At 42.6% G+C, this 15883-nt stretch overlaps 1 protein-coding gene across 1 annotated transcript in view; it reads left to right on the top strand.

The window, feature by feature from the left end:
• ACVR2B (activin A receptor type 2B) overlaps positions 1–8785 on the top strand; it is an 85401-nt gene extending 76616 nt beyond the window's left edge. Inside the window, exons 8-11 of the mRNA XM_015853039.2 lie at positions 3438–3552; positions 4567–4705; positions 6073–6203; positions 7999–8785. Of these exons, the coding sequence (XP_015708525.1) occupies positions 3438–3552; positions 4567–4705; positions 6073–6203; positions 7999–8193 (580 nt within the window). The 3' untranslated portion in view covers positions 8194–8785. The remainder of the gene's footprint in view (positions 1–3437; positions 3553–4566; positions 4706–6072; positions 6204–7998) is intronic.
• Positions 8786–15883: the final 7098 nt, after the last annotated feature.

The raw sequence follows: 15883 nt of genomic DNA, 5'->3' as shown, positions 1-15883 counted from the left end.
GAATTTGCATCCCATTGAGTGGGGCCATCTTCCTATAAGGCGAGATAATCCTTGTTTTGGCAAGGGTGTCCCTGCATATGTTCCCCCCCTCACCCAGGACCTCGAGGTTGATGGGAGCTGTGAAAGCTGGTTGCCTGCAGCTGCCTCTGCGCTGCTCCTGGGGCTGACCCTGTGCCCCTGACATTTGTCCCCATGAAATAAAGGCAGCGGTGTATGCAGAAAAATTCCTGAGGGTGGGGAGTGGTGAAAAGCTGCAGAAAGGCTTTAAAGCAACAGATCGTGCTCATTAGTCCCCATCCATTTAGAAAATGACAAAAGATGGAGAATGGGATACTCAGTGAGCTGAGCACATACCTACAGAAGGGGGATTTCAGGATATAGTGGATTTCCCTTGGATTACCCCACTCTTTTGCATTAAAAAAGCCACCAAAAACAATCCAAAAAACCAAAAGCACAACACAGAATGCTTTTCATAGCCAGAGATATCATCGAATGGGTTAATATAATATGTGCAAAGTTGCTGGAAGGCCAGGTGGGACTCCCTGAGTCGCAGCTTTGCAGACTTTGAGCAATCTCGTAGGACAGTGGCCCCGGCACAGCAGGAGGTTATGGGATCACTCCTCGGTGCTAAAGTGCCCCCACGTGGAAATAGAAAATAAAATCTCTAGTGTCAAAATGGGGTTAACGCACAAACTACTTGTTGTCCGTTCACCCCTTGACTGAAGCATGACGCTGAAAAGGGTATTTTCTCATTTTCAGGGCACTTTCCTTTATCCTTGACTGTTCTAGGAACCTTTCCAATGAGTGAGATGGTGTTAGCGATATGGGTGTGGGTTGGATCAAGCCTTTCTCCCACTCCTTGAGACATTTGTGTTGAGATCATGTTTGCCAGCTTCGAGTGGTTGTGAAAGGAAGGAAAACAGGGAAAATTTGGGGAAATTTGAAGATATGAGGTTCGATGTTTGGAAAAAAAATCTAATCAGAAAGAGTGGTGATGCACTGGCACAGGCTGCCCAGGGAGGTGATGGAGTGGGACACCATGAAGGTGTTCCAGACACATGGTAAATGTGGCACTGAAGGTCAGTGGTGGGGTTGGGTTGATGGTTGGACTTGATGATCTCAGTGGTCTTTTCCAACCTTTCTGATTCTATGTTTCCGTGAGAGGAAAAATAGAAGCATAAAGGGAAATCCCCATATTCTGCATCAACATGTAACTAACTGCAGTGCAGGTAGACAGGAGCAGCAAGTGTTGGTGCAGTGATTCTGGCTTCCATTTCACTTCACCTGGGAAAGGTGTGGTTCAGGCAGTGCTGTGTCATTTCTGTGAGGTCCTGGCTGAGCCACAGCTTTGCAAGAATCTCGAGTGCAATCTGTACCATCCTGGAGGGCGTAATCCCCTAATGCCGACCCAGCAAAGTCGTTTATCCGTGTCATTAGGTGATGGCTGCTTTCTGAGCCTGTGGGAAAACTGCTATAGCATGGAAGCTGTCAGTCTCTGAGATAACACGTATTAGGCGAATGGTGTTTTTATGTGCAACAGAGATCTACAAATGTTTTACAGGCTCTAAAAGGCCGTCCCGTTTCCCTAGAAACCCCATGTCCCCAAGAGGCAGTTTGCTGGGGTTCTCTTCGCAGCTGTAAGGGGACTAAACCCACTTCCCCCATGCAAATCCCCAAGCCAGAACTGCCCATCGTGCCACGTTTAGCTCAGTATGAGCAAATCCTTTCTTCTGATGTTTTAAGCTAAGAACAAGGCTTGGGTGACACGAGATGACTTTAGCACATGGTGCTTTGCACTGGCATCCAAGGCTGCTGCCAGCAGTCCATCTCTCTGGTCCAGCAGTTTCTCTCTTCCCAAGGAATTCTGACAGGTTGCTCTAGTGCGGAACAATTGTATCTGCCCTTGTTAATTATTTTATGCAGGCCTGCAATGTCCTGCAATCAGCAGGGTCACTGAGTGAATTGATGATAGGGAAATTATAATGCTAAGCATACAGGACAATTGCCATCTGCTGTCTAAGGTCTGTAATTTAATTATATTACCAAAAATTCCTTTTGAGATGAAAATGCAGGAAGCCTAAGGAACGAAGCTGGGCTGGTCAGGCATCTCAGTGGGATCCTATTCCTCCTCACTGGCTCCTGCAGGCTCACCTGAGCTGCCCTGAAATAGCAGTGCTGTAGCACAGAGCTGACACAAATGTCCCTTCATAGCCATCTTCAAGCTCAGAGCCACCACCTCCTCTAGCAGAGGAGAAATCCTGAAAAATTCTGATCCTGGCAGCTCTTCTCAGTGTGGGTTCACCCCCTCCCCTGCTCGCTTTCCAGCTCAGGGCAGTTTGATCCAGCAATTAAAACATAAGTATAATAGATGGCAATGGCAGAAGTCTGTAGGAGCAGTGAGTGAACAGAGACCCACCAGCATCTGCTAATTTCCAGGAAGATGTCATGGAATCACAGAATGGCTTGGATTGGAAGGGACCTCAAGGATCATGAAGTTCCAACCCCACCCACCACATGCAGGGCCACCAACCTCCACATTTAATATTAGACCAGGCTGCCCAGGGCACCATCCAACCTGGCCTTGAACACCTGCAGGGATGGGGCATCCACAGCCTCTCTGGGCAGCCTGTGCCAGCACCTCACCACTCTTTCTGTTAAGAGTTTCATCCTGACATTTGATTTAAATCTCCTCTCCTTCCACGTAAAATTATTTCCCCTTGTCCTGCTATTGTCTACCCTTTCAGAGAGCTGACTCCTCTCCTGTTTATAGGCTCCTTTTAGGTACTGGGAGGCTGCAAAGCAGCCACCCCACAGCCTTTTCCCACTTGGAATGGAATGGGATGAATATATAGGCCTTTCTTTTATTTAGCATGTACTTCTTTTGGCACATTTTGGGGAGGATGGGAGGGATACAGAGTTATCCAGTAGTTTGAAGTCTTACTCAGAGTGCAGGTGGGAAACTCACTGACCATCCATCTTCTCATCTGTTTTTTGTTTTGGGAGTAATTTACCCAGGACTTCTGTCTCTTTGTCCCTCCCCAAGGCTGTGCTTTCTCTCCATCCTTTGCCCTTTTGCCATCCATGTGCCTTGTTCCAATCTGAGCTGAGAGAGGGGCAGCTCGACAGGGTTGGAATGCATTCCTCTGGTAGGCATGGCTTGAGGATGCTTGGGGTTTATGTGCCTGATGTGCAGTGTGAGCTGCAAAGTGCAGGAGCACAGACCTTCACATCACACATGGGTCCTAACCCAGCAGCACAGGGCTGTCCACTTGCACCTTACAGACACCAACAGCAGGGAGCAGCTGGAGGAGGAAGGAAGAAAGAAGCAGATCCACCCATGGCTGCTAGACATAGAGATTACAGTGTGGTGCACTGCACTCTGATTCAGCCTTGTGCCGTAATAAACCCTCCCAAACTTGCTTCTTATCTCTCTGTAGGGACTTCAAGAGTAAAAACGTCTTGCTGAAGAACGACCTAACAGCAGTGCTAGCTGATTTTGGTCTTGCTGTACGGTTTGAACCTGGAAAACCTCCAGGGGACACTCATGGACAGGTAATCATTATCTTTCAAAATAACATTGTAAAAAGTCAGGCCTGCCATGGCTACTCCTGTATCAGAGTGGTTTGTACAGGTGCAGACTGGAGGCTGAGAGATCACCTTCATCCCAGGTTAGCTCCTTATAGCTTTCCTCATTTTTGCTCTCTTCCTTTAGATTTTTCTAGCATTTTCCACACAGCTTGTCCCCACTTCCCCAGGTAACAGCAAAATCAGATGAGAAATCCCTAAAGAGAAGCTTTAAAAGACATTTCAATTCCCATGGTTAAAACGTGCTTTCTGCCACACTCTGCTCTTCCTTCTCTACATCACAGCCTGCAGTTCTGCCATGTACATCACCATGCATGTCCAAGGAGTTCTGTATGGCTTTTCAGCTACAATGAATGTACCCAGATGTGCACGATGGTGGAGAGAGGGTATCCTTTCCAAACCAGGGCTGAGTGGGCTTTGCAGGGTCTGTGCTTTACCATTCCTGTGGATGCAGGAGGCTGGTTTTATCCATGGCACTCATGCCTACACTTTTTCCTACCATTTCAGAATACATCGATTTTACTCTTCTTTTATATATTTTTAGTGAAAGGGGCTTGAACTTTCCATGACTTCAATAACCGAGTCTGCCTTGACCTTGAGGTGTTGTGCATGTCTCCAAAGGCAACGTTTTCTCAGGCAGAATGTGCTGCTGGAGCAAGATGCAGTGGGATGCAGAGGATTTCATCTGCTCTCACCATGCCTCGCTGCATCTGAATTAGACCCATGGCATACACTGAATGTATATCACACACGTAGTCATGCACTTTGGCTCTTTCCTTTAGTTAGCCCATCTAGACTGAAGCGAACCTAACACGAATCGATGTTAGAAGGCACAACCCACTTTTAGTTGCTTTCCAGGTAAGGTGCAAATTTAGCAGAAGTAGCCTACAGGCAAAATGAAGGCAGCTGTCATTCATCTCTGACCAACAGAGGCTGACGGGTCCAACTGGAATTTAACTCGAGCTGTTTCTTTCTCTGTAGGTGGGAACAAGGAGGTATATGGCTCCTGAAGTGTTAGAGGGAGCAATCAACTTCCAACGAGACGCCTTCCTGAGAATAGACATGTACGCAATGGGACTGGTATTGTGGGAGTTAGTCTCCAGATGTAGAGCAGTTGATGGTAAGAATAAAGATCTCCTCTGCCGCGGGGAATGGCTTTGTTTCAGCATGGTTTGCTGGTCCAGAGAATGGCCTGACTCTGTTGAAAATAAATTAAAAATCAATGTCGTGTTTTCATTAGGCAGCTAAGTTGTTTTTCATTTGCTTGTTTCTTAATGTAAGCTATTATTCTCTGTGGTTAAGAATCTTTGTAGTGTTCGAGTCTCAAAGTGCTTCTTTTAACACCGCGGTGTTCCCTTTCTCAGGGTTTTTGTCCTAAAATGATGCTGCAAAATGGGACTTATTTCCTGTCTGAGTAGCACATTGGTTCTCTGGTGCCATCCTTGCCATTTGCAGGATTTTGTTCTTGGTCAGGGAAGCTGCAACTTCCTGTGTCAATATGGGTGTTCCACGCAGAATATCAAGCTCATAAATTAATAGTACCTCACCTGGACTTCAAGCATTAATCATGAGGTCTTTGCTTATGATTAGGATGTGTACCTAAATATGTGTTTATGTGATCACTGACACATCTATAGCTTTGATTCCTCTTTGAGGATGAGGAATGGAAGGTCACAGACATTATTGTGCCGTCTGTTGGAATGAGCATCTCAGTTTGTTTCACTGACTGGCATCAGTGTCAACAAGAACAACTATAAGATATTTCAGTGACTGGCTTTCTTGTTGTTGATGTTTTTTGTTTGTTTCTTTCCTCGTTTTAAGTACCTAAACATTTTCTAGGTGTCACAGTTCATGACCAGCTAAAGTGGTTGGCTCTTTGATTTTAGTCTGGAAAAGTCTCCTTGAATTATCTCCACTACTGAAAGAGGTCACTCTTTGCTGCTGAGAAACCATAAGTAATGCAATCAAGCATCCTGAGGAAGTCCATCAGTTAAGCTGGGCTGTGCTTTTTGAGAGGGCATCTACACATTGCCAAAGGCCAAATGACGTTTCGATGAGCAGAAGTTATTGTTGCAGTCTGGAGTCAGCACTGACACTCATAACAGTTCTCACATTCTCTTGGCCCAGAGCAGTTCACAGCCATAACTGGTAGAACTAAAGCATTCCAAAATCATTTTGCACTTTGGAGCTAGTACCTGGGACAAGTGCATCTGGCTCTACCTGGTAAGAGGTGACTTAAATCTAAGAACAAGCCAGGTCAAAAAGAGATTGCAAGTGCTGTGTATGCTTGACCTTGCTAGTCAGTGCCTGAAGTGAAATTATGCTCACGCCAAAACCTTTCTTTAGGTTGTTTTGCTGCGATGGATTGAGGAACCATGGCTTGTGCTTGGGGAACATGCGGCTCTGAGGAGGCTGTGGCCCCATTTCTATACTAGCCATTCTGTACGGCCATTTCTGTACTAACCCAGTTCTCTACGTGCACTGTAGGTCCAGTGGATGAATACATGCTGCCTTTTGAAGAAGAAATAGGTCAGCACCCATCCCTTGAGGACCTACAAGAAGTGGTCGTTCACAAGAAGATGCGCCCCGTCTTCAAGGATCACTGGCTGAAACACCCTGTATGTCCCTTTTGGTCAATGGGCAAATGTTTTTTCCCACATGATAGGAATGAGAGAAGGGAAAATTTGCAGGAAAATGATGTTCTAGGATTCTGGCAGCCTCAAGGCACAAACTAAACTGCACAGTGACCTTCATGTCCTCGCTACCATCCGGTACTGTCCTAGCACAAACTTTGACAGAGGGAGAGTCGGGGAATGAGGGTTGCATCTTCACGCTTCCCCTTTCCCTTTGTTTCTTTTTGTGCTTAGAGGATAAACCAGCTGATTAAAATCAGCCAGAGCAAATGAACATGGAATGTGTCGTGGAACATTTGTTTCTCAGGACTCGTTGAATTTGGTGAAATAACGGAAGGGAAAGTCCCATTCATTGAGAAGGAGAGAATGGCGCATACCGTCAGAGACGTATTCCTCGCAAGCTAGATAGCATGCAAGACTTGAACCATTTCTACAGGAAAAATTAATTAGAAGTGAAGGCAAACAGACAATGAAATAATATGCAGCGTGGGTTTCCCAGAGGTAGCTCATTTCAGATGAGCATTTTTAATAAATGAGCTGATTTTTCAGACTGGAGGGAGCAGATTGTGAAATCTCACAGGGCATCAGTAGGAAGCTAAATGCCTCTGTTTGGACCAAACTCCTCCTGCCTGGACTCAGGTGTACTAATGCATTGCTTGGAATTCAGGGAGAGCTGCTGGGTGCAGGTAAAGACAACTATGGTGGTTTCTGGGTGAGTGGGATTCAAACAGAGCTATACTTTTCCAGCAGTATTCATTCAATCATAGAATCACAGAATGGTTTGGGTTGGGAGGAACCTTTAAGATCACCTGATTCCAACCCCCTGCTACAGGCAAGGACACCTCCCTCTAGACCTGGTTGCTCACAGCCCCATCCAGCCTGGCCTTGAGTGCTTCCAGGGAGAGGACATCCAAAGTCTCACTTGGGCAACCAGTTCAATGTCTTACCACCCTCAGAGCAAGGAATTTCTTCCTAACATCTAGTCTAAGTGTTGTATTCAGTTATTTTGAGGATTGCTAAAGAAGCGATTGCAAACAAAACTACCGTTTCATAGTAACTCATACAGTGCTGCCAGCACTGGTGGTTTTATCATGGGAATTGTAACACTTGATGTCTTGTCTTCTAAAGATTTAAATGCTCAATTTCATGATGTACTTTGATGTGGAAGGAAAAAAAAAAAGTACTTTTGGGTCTGTGAAAAAAGACAGATGTGAGCAAAGCCCTCAGCCTTAGAAACTGGAAGTTAGAAAAAAAAAAAACCAAAACACCTGAAAACACACCTGTTGAGAGTACTTTGTAAAACAAATCTTGTGATAGAATCACAGAATCATTCGAGTTGGATGAGATCTTTAAGGCCCATCTGGTCCCAGCTCCCCTGACATTATGAGGGTGGATAGTGCTAGGACAAGAGGGAACGGTCTTAAACTAAGACAGGGGAGATTTAGTTTAGAGGTTAGGAGGAAGTTTTTCACGTGGAGGGTGGTGACACACTGGAACAGGTTGTCCAAGGAGGCTGTGGATGCCCCATCCCTGGAGGCATTCAAGGCCAGGCTGGATGTGGCTCTAGGCAAACCTGGTCTGCTGGTTGGCGACCCTGCCAACCTGCCAACCTGTGGGAGGGAGTGAAACCACATGATCACAGTGATCCTTTTCAATGCAGGTCATGCTGTGATCCTGTGATTCTACGAACAGGGACACCCGCAGCTCCATCAGGTTACTCAGAGAGCTGGTTTGCACGCTGTAGAGATGAGGCGCTTATCATTCCCTTCTCTCCCCGCAGGGCTTGGCGCAGCTCTGCGTGACCATTGAAGAGTGCTGGGACCACGACGCAGAGGCTCGGCTCTCAGCAGGCTGTGTCGAGGAGCGCATTGCTCAGATCCGCAAATCCGTAAACGGCACTACCTCGGACTGCCTTGTCTCCATCGTGACGTCCGTCACCAACGTGGACTTGCCACCCAAAGAGTCCAGTATCTAAGTCCTGGTTTGCTTTTGTCTTTCCAGACTCAGTGGATTTGAAAAAGAAGTTAAAAAAAAAAGAAAAGAAAAAAAAAAAAAAACACCACAAAAATCCAACAAACACATGAATGCAGCTGCTATTTTATCTTGACTTTTTATTATTATTGTTATTATTATTATTATTATTATTTTTTGGATTGGATCAATTTTACCAGCACATTGCTCTACTGTATTAACAAATGGACATTTCAGCAAGCATTCAGGTGCCGACTAATGAATGCAGAAAAGGTGCAGGTACCTCAGAACCTCAACAAACTCACTTCAGTTGTTTCGTTGTTGTTGTTGTTGTTGTTGCTTTTTTGAATTGAGTTTTCTGGGTTTCTCTTTATCAGTCTGTCTTCTGAGCAGAGCATCTGTGACATAAAGGAAAACCGCCTATCATCTTAGAAAACGCAATGCTGCAAACTTTGGAGGAAACTTAAGACTGTTACATAAGATTACACCTTCCTCAAAAGGATTTTTTTTTTTCCCCATTCTGTTTCGTTCCTGGGTTCTGTTCCGTGTTGGGTTATTTTATTTGGAAGTGAGCTTCAAACAAACAAACAAACAAAAACACAGCAGATGTGTCTTTTACGGATCTAACGGGTGTCATTGTAACATGGAAAAAAGTAACCGGGCGGAGAATGTTAATTCTTGGTGGTAGGATTGAAGGGGGAAAGCGTAGAATAGGGGTGGGGAGAGCGACGTTGGACTTGGCAGCATTTGGGGAAACATCATTTGCTATGGAGCTACTTCTCAGGTAACCATTAGAGGAGGGGAAGGACATTTCTGGGCAGAGTATTAACAGCTGCAGCGTGTGGAGAAAGCAGTGTTAAANGTATTAACAGCTGCAGCGTGTGGAGAAAGCAGTGGTTGCAAGCAAGGCACTGGTTAGTTCGCCCTCCAGTATCTAGTGCTTGGGGGTGGTAAGAGAACAAAGCAGAACTGTAATTACCTCCTTTTTCTCAAATCCATATGGGAACAGGAAGAATGCTTTTTAAGAAGTGTAATTGGGAGAGGTGGGAAAGTGTGTTCTTAGAAGGGAAAATACTTGAAGATGGGAAGGCGTTTGCATCTCTCTCTTCAAGTGTGAGTCAGTGCAGAGGAAATGTTGCCCTCGGGGTTGATTATCTGCCAGCCCAGCCACCAGCACAGATGGCAGAGGGAGGAGAAGTGTGAACGCTGGCTCTGTAATTTTTCTTTGTTCTTTAATTTGGGGTTGTAGGGAGGTGGAAATTACCTGAACCAGTGGCAGATGGCTCCTGTAGCACCCAGTTACAGTTTGCAGAGGTAGCTGAGCATCCTCAACACGGCTCAGACTGGTTTCTTTGGCGCTGCTTTCTCCATACTCTACGACTAAACTCTTTTCGTCTTAAAGTGGTGCATATTCTGAAATACCATTAATTATGCCATAAACTCGCTCTAGTCAGTGAATGTTCCTAATGCTGCTGATTCAACACTGAGATATTTTTTTAATTTGCAAAAACATGCAATGTTTAAAAAAAAAGGAAAAAAAAAAAGGAAAAAAAAGAGGAAAAAAAAAAAAAGAAACACACACAACACACACACAGACACACATTACGTGGCTTCCGAGGCTTAAACTGAAAGAAAAGAATTAAAAACTTCATGACCACAGACCACCTCAAACCAGAAATACCTCAGAATTTTCTACTTGTATGAGTTTTATTATATATTTTGTTAGTTGTGTTGTCTTGTAGTAAGTATATTTTAATGTAAGTTGGCTTTTATGACAAGGGAGTTTTAAAAAAAGGAAAAAAAAAGAAAAAAAAAAAAAGTTCCAAAATCTTTTAGGAAATGCTACCGTTGTTGTTGTTGTTGGGTTTATTTTCATTGTTGTTGTTGTTGTTTGTTTGTTTTATAAAGCACCGTTGTAAATAACTATACAGTTGTAGAATAACTGCCTATCTAAGGTACCTGGGCATTATTCACACTTATTTGTGAAGGCTGTTTCCATTCTGTGTTTTATTTTTATCTTTAATTTTGTCTGTTTTAGTGAAAGGACAGTACATCTTTTTCTTTATTTTTTTTAACTGTTATTTTGTTTGAATTTTGTTGATCTTTGAATCTAACCTGATTTCTGTGTCTTGCTAGACTGACAAAGTTATATCCATTGGGCAGCCAGAACTTTCAGATATCTCCTTCTGTTAAGCCAAAATGCAGTCCTGAGCTAATCGTCCTTTGAAAAGGAAAAAAACAAACAGCAAAGTAAAAAGTCTGTATATGAATTGGATTTTTTTATCGCTGCCAAACTGTCAGCGTGGACCCTTGCACATACAATGGAATTTATTAAGCAAACAAAAATCCCTAATTGGAGCAAACGTGGAGACAATGTAAATTGAAATATATCTCTTTAAAAATATATATATATAGCTTTAAAACCTAGAGATCACAAATGAGGACACGGTCCTTTCTCTCGAAGAGACATTAAGATAGTTGCCTTAATTTGTCTATCTGAATAAAGTCTTAACCTATTCTTTCAAGTTATTGAATGTATATTGCATATTAGTGTGTACACACATGTAATTGTATTTCTGTGTGTAGGTTTGGAAGTTTCTGTTTCTTAATGTGATTCTGTTCGGAACACCGTGACAAAAGCAGACAGAACGGTACTGGTTGGGCCCAGCTGATGGTGCTGGAGGGGCTGATGTCTTTGGGCTGGTGCTGCAACATGCCCATGCTGAACATGAAGCGTGTAGGGAGCTCTTCTGCTGTCATGACATTTTGTTGCTCGCTTCATGTTAAGCATGGTCGTAAAGGTTTGCAAGGATCAGCGTTTTTCACATTCTAATACATTTCTGCACTGAGATTTATATTAAAAAAATGTGACTATGTTTTAGAAGTGAAGTGATGTAAAGGTGGGGTGGAGTCTAGAACAGAATTAAGACTGAGCGAATGCTTGTTTTGAGGTGGGCGTGCTCTGTGTTCCCCAGGAATGGGAGCTTGCTCACATTGCTGCAGAAAGAAAAAAGCTGTACTGTCTTTTAACTACCAATATCTGTTTGCTGTTCTGGATTTTTTTTTATTTCTTTTTTTTCCTTCAGCATTCTGTATAACAGCTAAAACAGGCTTATTACAGCAGTTGCTTTTTTATCGTGATTTCTTTAAGAAGCTTTAAAATATTTATTGAAAGTGCCATATGATTTTAATAGCCTATTAGACGGTGTCGTAAACCTTCTCTTTTGAGAAAGCATACACAAAAAGTCTCGCGTGTGGCTTATCTGATTGTGGGGAGCTGTGCCAACATACAAAGCTTGACCGAATGTTGATTGTGTTACCAACTTCCCTGGTCTACTGCTTCCTTATAGATCATCTTGTCAACAGGATTCAGCAACTGATTCTTAAAAGACTTTCCAAAACGCATGTGTGCTCAGATAGACATGTTAAATGTGTGTTGGGTTTTGCGTCTTGCTGCCCCAGCAGAGAGGGGTATTCTGAATTTCTGCCTATTTACGAAATCCTATCAGTTTATCTAAAGTGGTCCTTTCAGTTGGTATTTATTTTTATTAATGAAGGAAAGCACTGATGAACTTACTGGTCTTTCAATACTTGAGCTGTCAAGCAAATAGTTTCCTCACTGCTAATGTAGCATTTGAACTCACAGTGACAACACGATCTTGGTTTTGATCAGTATCATGGAGGCTTTTCCCCAGCCAGCATTGGGCACATCTGTAGGTGTGGCAGTAATAAGCAGTTGTGATTCTTTCCCCCTTAACACTCCCATGAACGTGATGGGTACAACCTGTCTTATGTTATAAACTTCACTCCCTGATCAGATTTTAAGGAAAATTGGCTGTATGATTTTACTGTTGACCTCCTTCTCTTGTGTAGCAGTTTAGGTAAATAATAACCTAGAATACTGTGGGCAGTTCTGTCAATGTTAGAAATTTTCCATGACTTCAGGAGCCAGGATACTCCTGTCTCTGATCTAATGTTTAAGAGTTTATTGAGCTGCCTGTGTTGGCTTCCTTGGTGAAGGAAGTTTGAGCTCATGTTTTGAGGTTGGAAATAGCTAAAATTGCTTTCTTGAGATGACAGAACTGTGACTTGCTAAAGCAGTTGCATTAGTACAACAAGGCTGTTAATTGTACGTGGCTCGCATTGAAACATGTTGATGAGTGAAGGTTATAAACCAGTCTAACCATCAGTGAAATGACATCTGCCTTACTCTTCTGTTGAAGGATTCTAGCTAGTCCTGATCATGGAGTTTTCTCAAGTGAAGACAAAAAGAAAAGTGCTTTTGATTTTGCCTGAAATTCTCATACAGCATAAGCTATGTTAGGTCAAGTTACACCTATGGCATGTCTTTGTGTTTACATTTGTTTCAAAGAAAAGGGATGTGAGCATCCCCCAGTATCTCTGTTGCATTATTTAGGTCTTGTGATTCACAGCTGTTTCTATCGAAAAGTTATTAATTTCATCGGGAGCAGCATTAGGTCTGCTCAGCAGTGCTGCTGGTGGGTACGTCCAGGTTGGCTGGATAGGCCTTTCCCATTTGGAATACTGATCTCCCTTAACATTGCCCCGTAGAAACTGGAGAGCTCAAATTCTGTTCCTCCTGTGCTGCTTTCTGGGCAGACTGTCAGGATTTTCCTGTTCTGCAGGTGAAAGATGTGGTTTCACTTAGTACAGAAGAAACTCTTATTGCAGAGGAAGGAGCTGGTTGATAGCATTGTGACAGTGCTGTTGTTGCAGCCTTCTATGAGCCACACTCCCCTTGAGAAGTATCTAAGCAGGAAGTGTCCCACAAACTATTATCACTTTTACATACAGAATATTGTTTGGTAACATTGTAAATAAAATAGACTATATGATAGAGGAAAATAAGGACATTTTGACTTTTTTACTTTTGGAGATATATATATATATATATTTTAGTTACATATACAAACAAAAATTCTACATTGTGTGAGAATTCTTTTATACCACAAATTATTTTTGTAACGTCTAATATGTTTCTGCAGGGAAAAGGGAGAAGGGCGTGTGTACGCACAGCGAATAAATATATATATATATAACGTTTAAATTAAATGTGCACTACATCAAACTCTAGAGGATAGAACAAGTTTAGTGTGAGGAGCAAGTCTTGATGTACTTGGACGCTCTTTGAGGGCGGCACTGACTATGTTTAACAGGTTGTCTTGCATGTCACATCCCTTCTGCTAATGATGCTTATTTCTTTCCTATGACCATCTTCAGTATAACAAGGAAGAGTGTTTTCGTGTATTCATGCAGGTATCCGTGTGTGAGCGGCATGTCTTGACATACGCTGTGATGCTGCAGTGAGTTGTGAAGGCAGGGTGGTAGGAATTTGTGGAGGCCAAACAGGCTGATCTTGCTTGCTGCCGTATCCGTTTATAGCAGCTGCATCTGCTGCATTGACAATATGATCTGTAAGGAGCTGTTGCCAGCAAAGTCTTGATAAAAGCATTTCCTAGAAGTTCCTTCTCTCTGAAGTGACACAAATAATCAGACTTCACCAGGACACGCAGACGTGTTCCCAATGGCAGATTTCACTGTTTGGCTTGGAAGCACTAAAAAAAAAAACAAAAATAACCAAAAAAAAAGAGCACTATTGTGTCCAGAGTCCTACTTAGAAAATGAGCATTCCTAATTTGTGTAACCAAACTACGGTATACTCAAAACATTAAAGAAAAAATACTGCAAATGATTTCAATTGGACTGACTTATCCTGTTGGACCTAAACGCCGCTCTTGTCTTTAGCTTTCCTGGTCTTGACGATACAGTGTCAGCAGGGTAAGAGTTACTGAAGAATACATAAAACCAAGCAATGTGCTGTGCTGCTTGGAAGCTTTTTTGACAGCATGCCTTCCGAAATTGGTGCTTGAGTGATTGAAAGCAGGCTCCTGCCATTGCTGAATTCTGCTTCTGTGTTCTTGGTGAAGTCCTGGCCCTGTGGAAGCTTCCATCTAATTCAGTGGGACCATGAGTGTGTTTGTGTTCCTGGTCATTACCCTCACTCTCTCACTCACTCATATGGGACTTCGTTTCTAATACAATAGTTTTAGGATGAAGCTCTGTTCCCTGACTGAAGTAATAACCTCTCAGTAATCCTTTGTGTCGGGACACGTCCACTGAAAGAGATCATGCTTGTGTTACGTCCATCCAGCTGTTCTGAAATGTAATGCTATTCTGTTGTGCCTTTATTTTTCCATGTAAAAGCAACTGCTGTAAGATGTTGTTGTTGTTGTTGTTTTTCCCCTTTAACTAGTTTTTATGTTTCTTTTTCTTTCTTAAAAAAAAAAGAAAAAAAAAGAAAAAAAAAAAGCAAACAAACCACTTTTCATTGCCCAGCTGTTATTTCTGGATGCAGTCTGTGATCCAGGTATTTCAAGAACCAATTACCTCAAACCTCATGTTAAACAGTGTTGCTATCTGGATTCTCCTTGATACTACAATATTGTAACACACACAAACAGGAACCTTGCTAATGTATGGGTGTTTATATATATGTATCATATACATATATGCGTGTATGTGTTAGATATATATAAATGGAAAGCGATCCCCAAGGACTGAAGGAAAAAAGCAAAGCTTTTGTTTTTCAACATCGGAACCAAAAGGGCTTCTCTGAAGCTCTATAATGGCATTGTGCTGGATATGTATTGAAAAAGTGTTCTCTGGAAAGTGCTTCCTTTGTCAGCCTTTTTATTTCAGTATTTTAATGGGGCAGAGGATGTGATTAAAACACCGTATCTGCATTTTTTGGGGGCCAGTTTTGAAGCTGAGGCCTCTTAATCTTTCCAATTGTTATAAAAACCAATCAAACTCGGTATATAACATTCCAGTAAGGTTAGTATTGCAAAACTTGAGTGTATTCTGGGAAGACTTCATTAGCTTTTGTTTTGGTGAAAGGGAAGGCACTGGTCAAACTTTACTCAACTTTTCCAATGTTTTGAGGAACTCAATTGTAACCAGTGCCATCCTGGTCATTTAAAATCCTAATTCAGTAGTCACTGGCATTTCTGGATTGGAACCCCTGCCAAAACCAAATAAAAACCAACAGCTGTAAGCAGGAGGACACTGGAGGAGTTGTACCTTCTGAATGTGTGCTAAGCATGACCATAATCTATTGAATAGCAGGAAACGCATTGGCAAGACCTGGGATTTATCTGGCCCTTTCTTTTTTCTATTCCCCCTTCTCCCAATAGCCTTCTCATAAAACCAGGCCTTCAACGGCAACGACTTACTTTGGCAAAACCGTCTAATGCTTCTACAGCTGTTGGTGGTTTATGATTAACTTTGGAAAATTATTGACAAAAATATTAACATCTCCCAGAAAGAAGACCTTTTGCAATGCTGTTGGCCTTCCAGTGGAATAATACTGTGATGCAAAGTTAGTGGATCAGAGTTGAAGGAGGTGGTTACTGCAAACTAAGTAACATTCTTGACCTCTATTCTATGCCATAAGTCTGCACAATGCCATTGTCAATCTACTCAAACGATCTGCTTATGAATTCTGCATGATCCTCATGATAGAGTTGAAAGCCTGATCTTCCACCTGTTAATATTTTCACATTCGTCCTTAAGTTTGACAAATTTTATACTGTAAAGTTGACCTAAGTACGGTTTGATGTCAATTCTCGTGGAAAAAGAGCTTTCTGCATGTAACATTAGACACATACAGTTAA

The sequence above is a fragment of the Coturnix japonica genome, chromosome 2, assembly GCF_001577835.2.
Source record: "Coturnix japonica isolate 7356 chromosome 2, Coturnix japonica 2.1, whole genome shotgun sequence".
Taxonomy (NCBI): Eukaryota; Metazoa; Chordata; class Aves; order Galliformes; family Phasianidae; genus Coturnix; species Coturnix japonica.
Note: the sequence above shows the minus strand (reverse complement) of the source record. Positions and strands in the feature narration are given on the sequence as shown.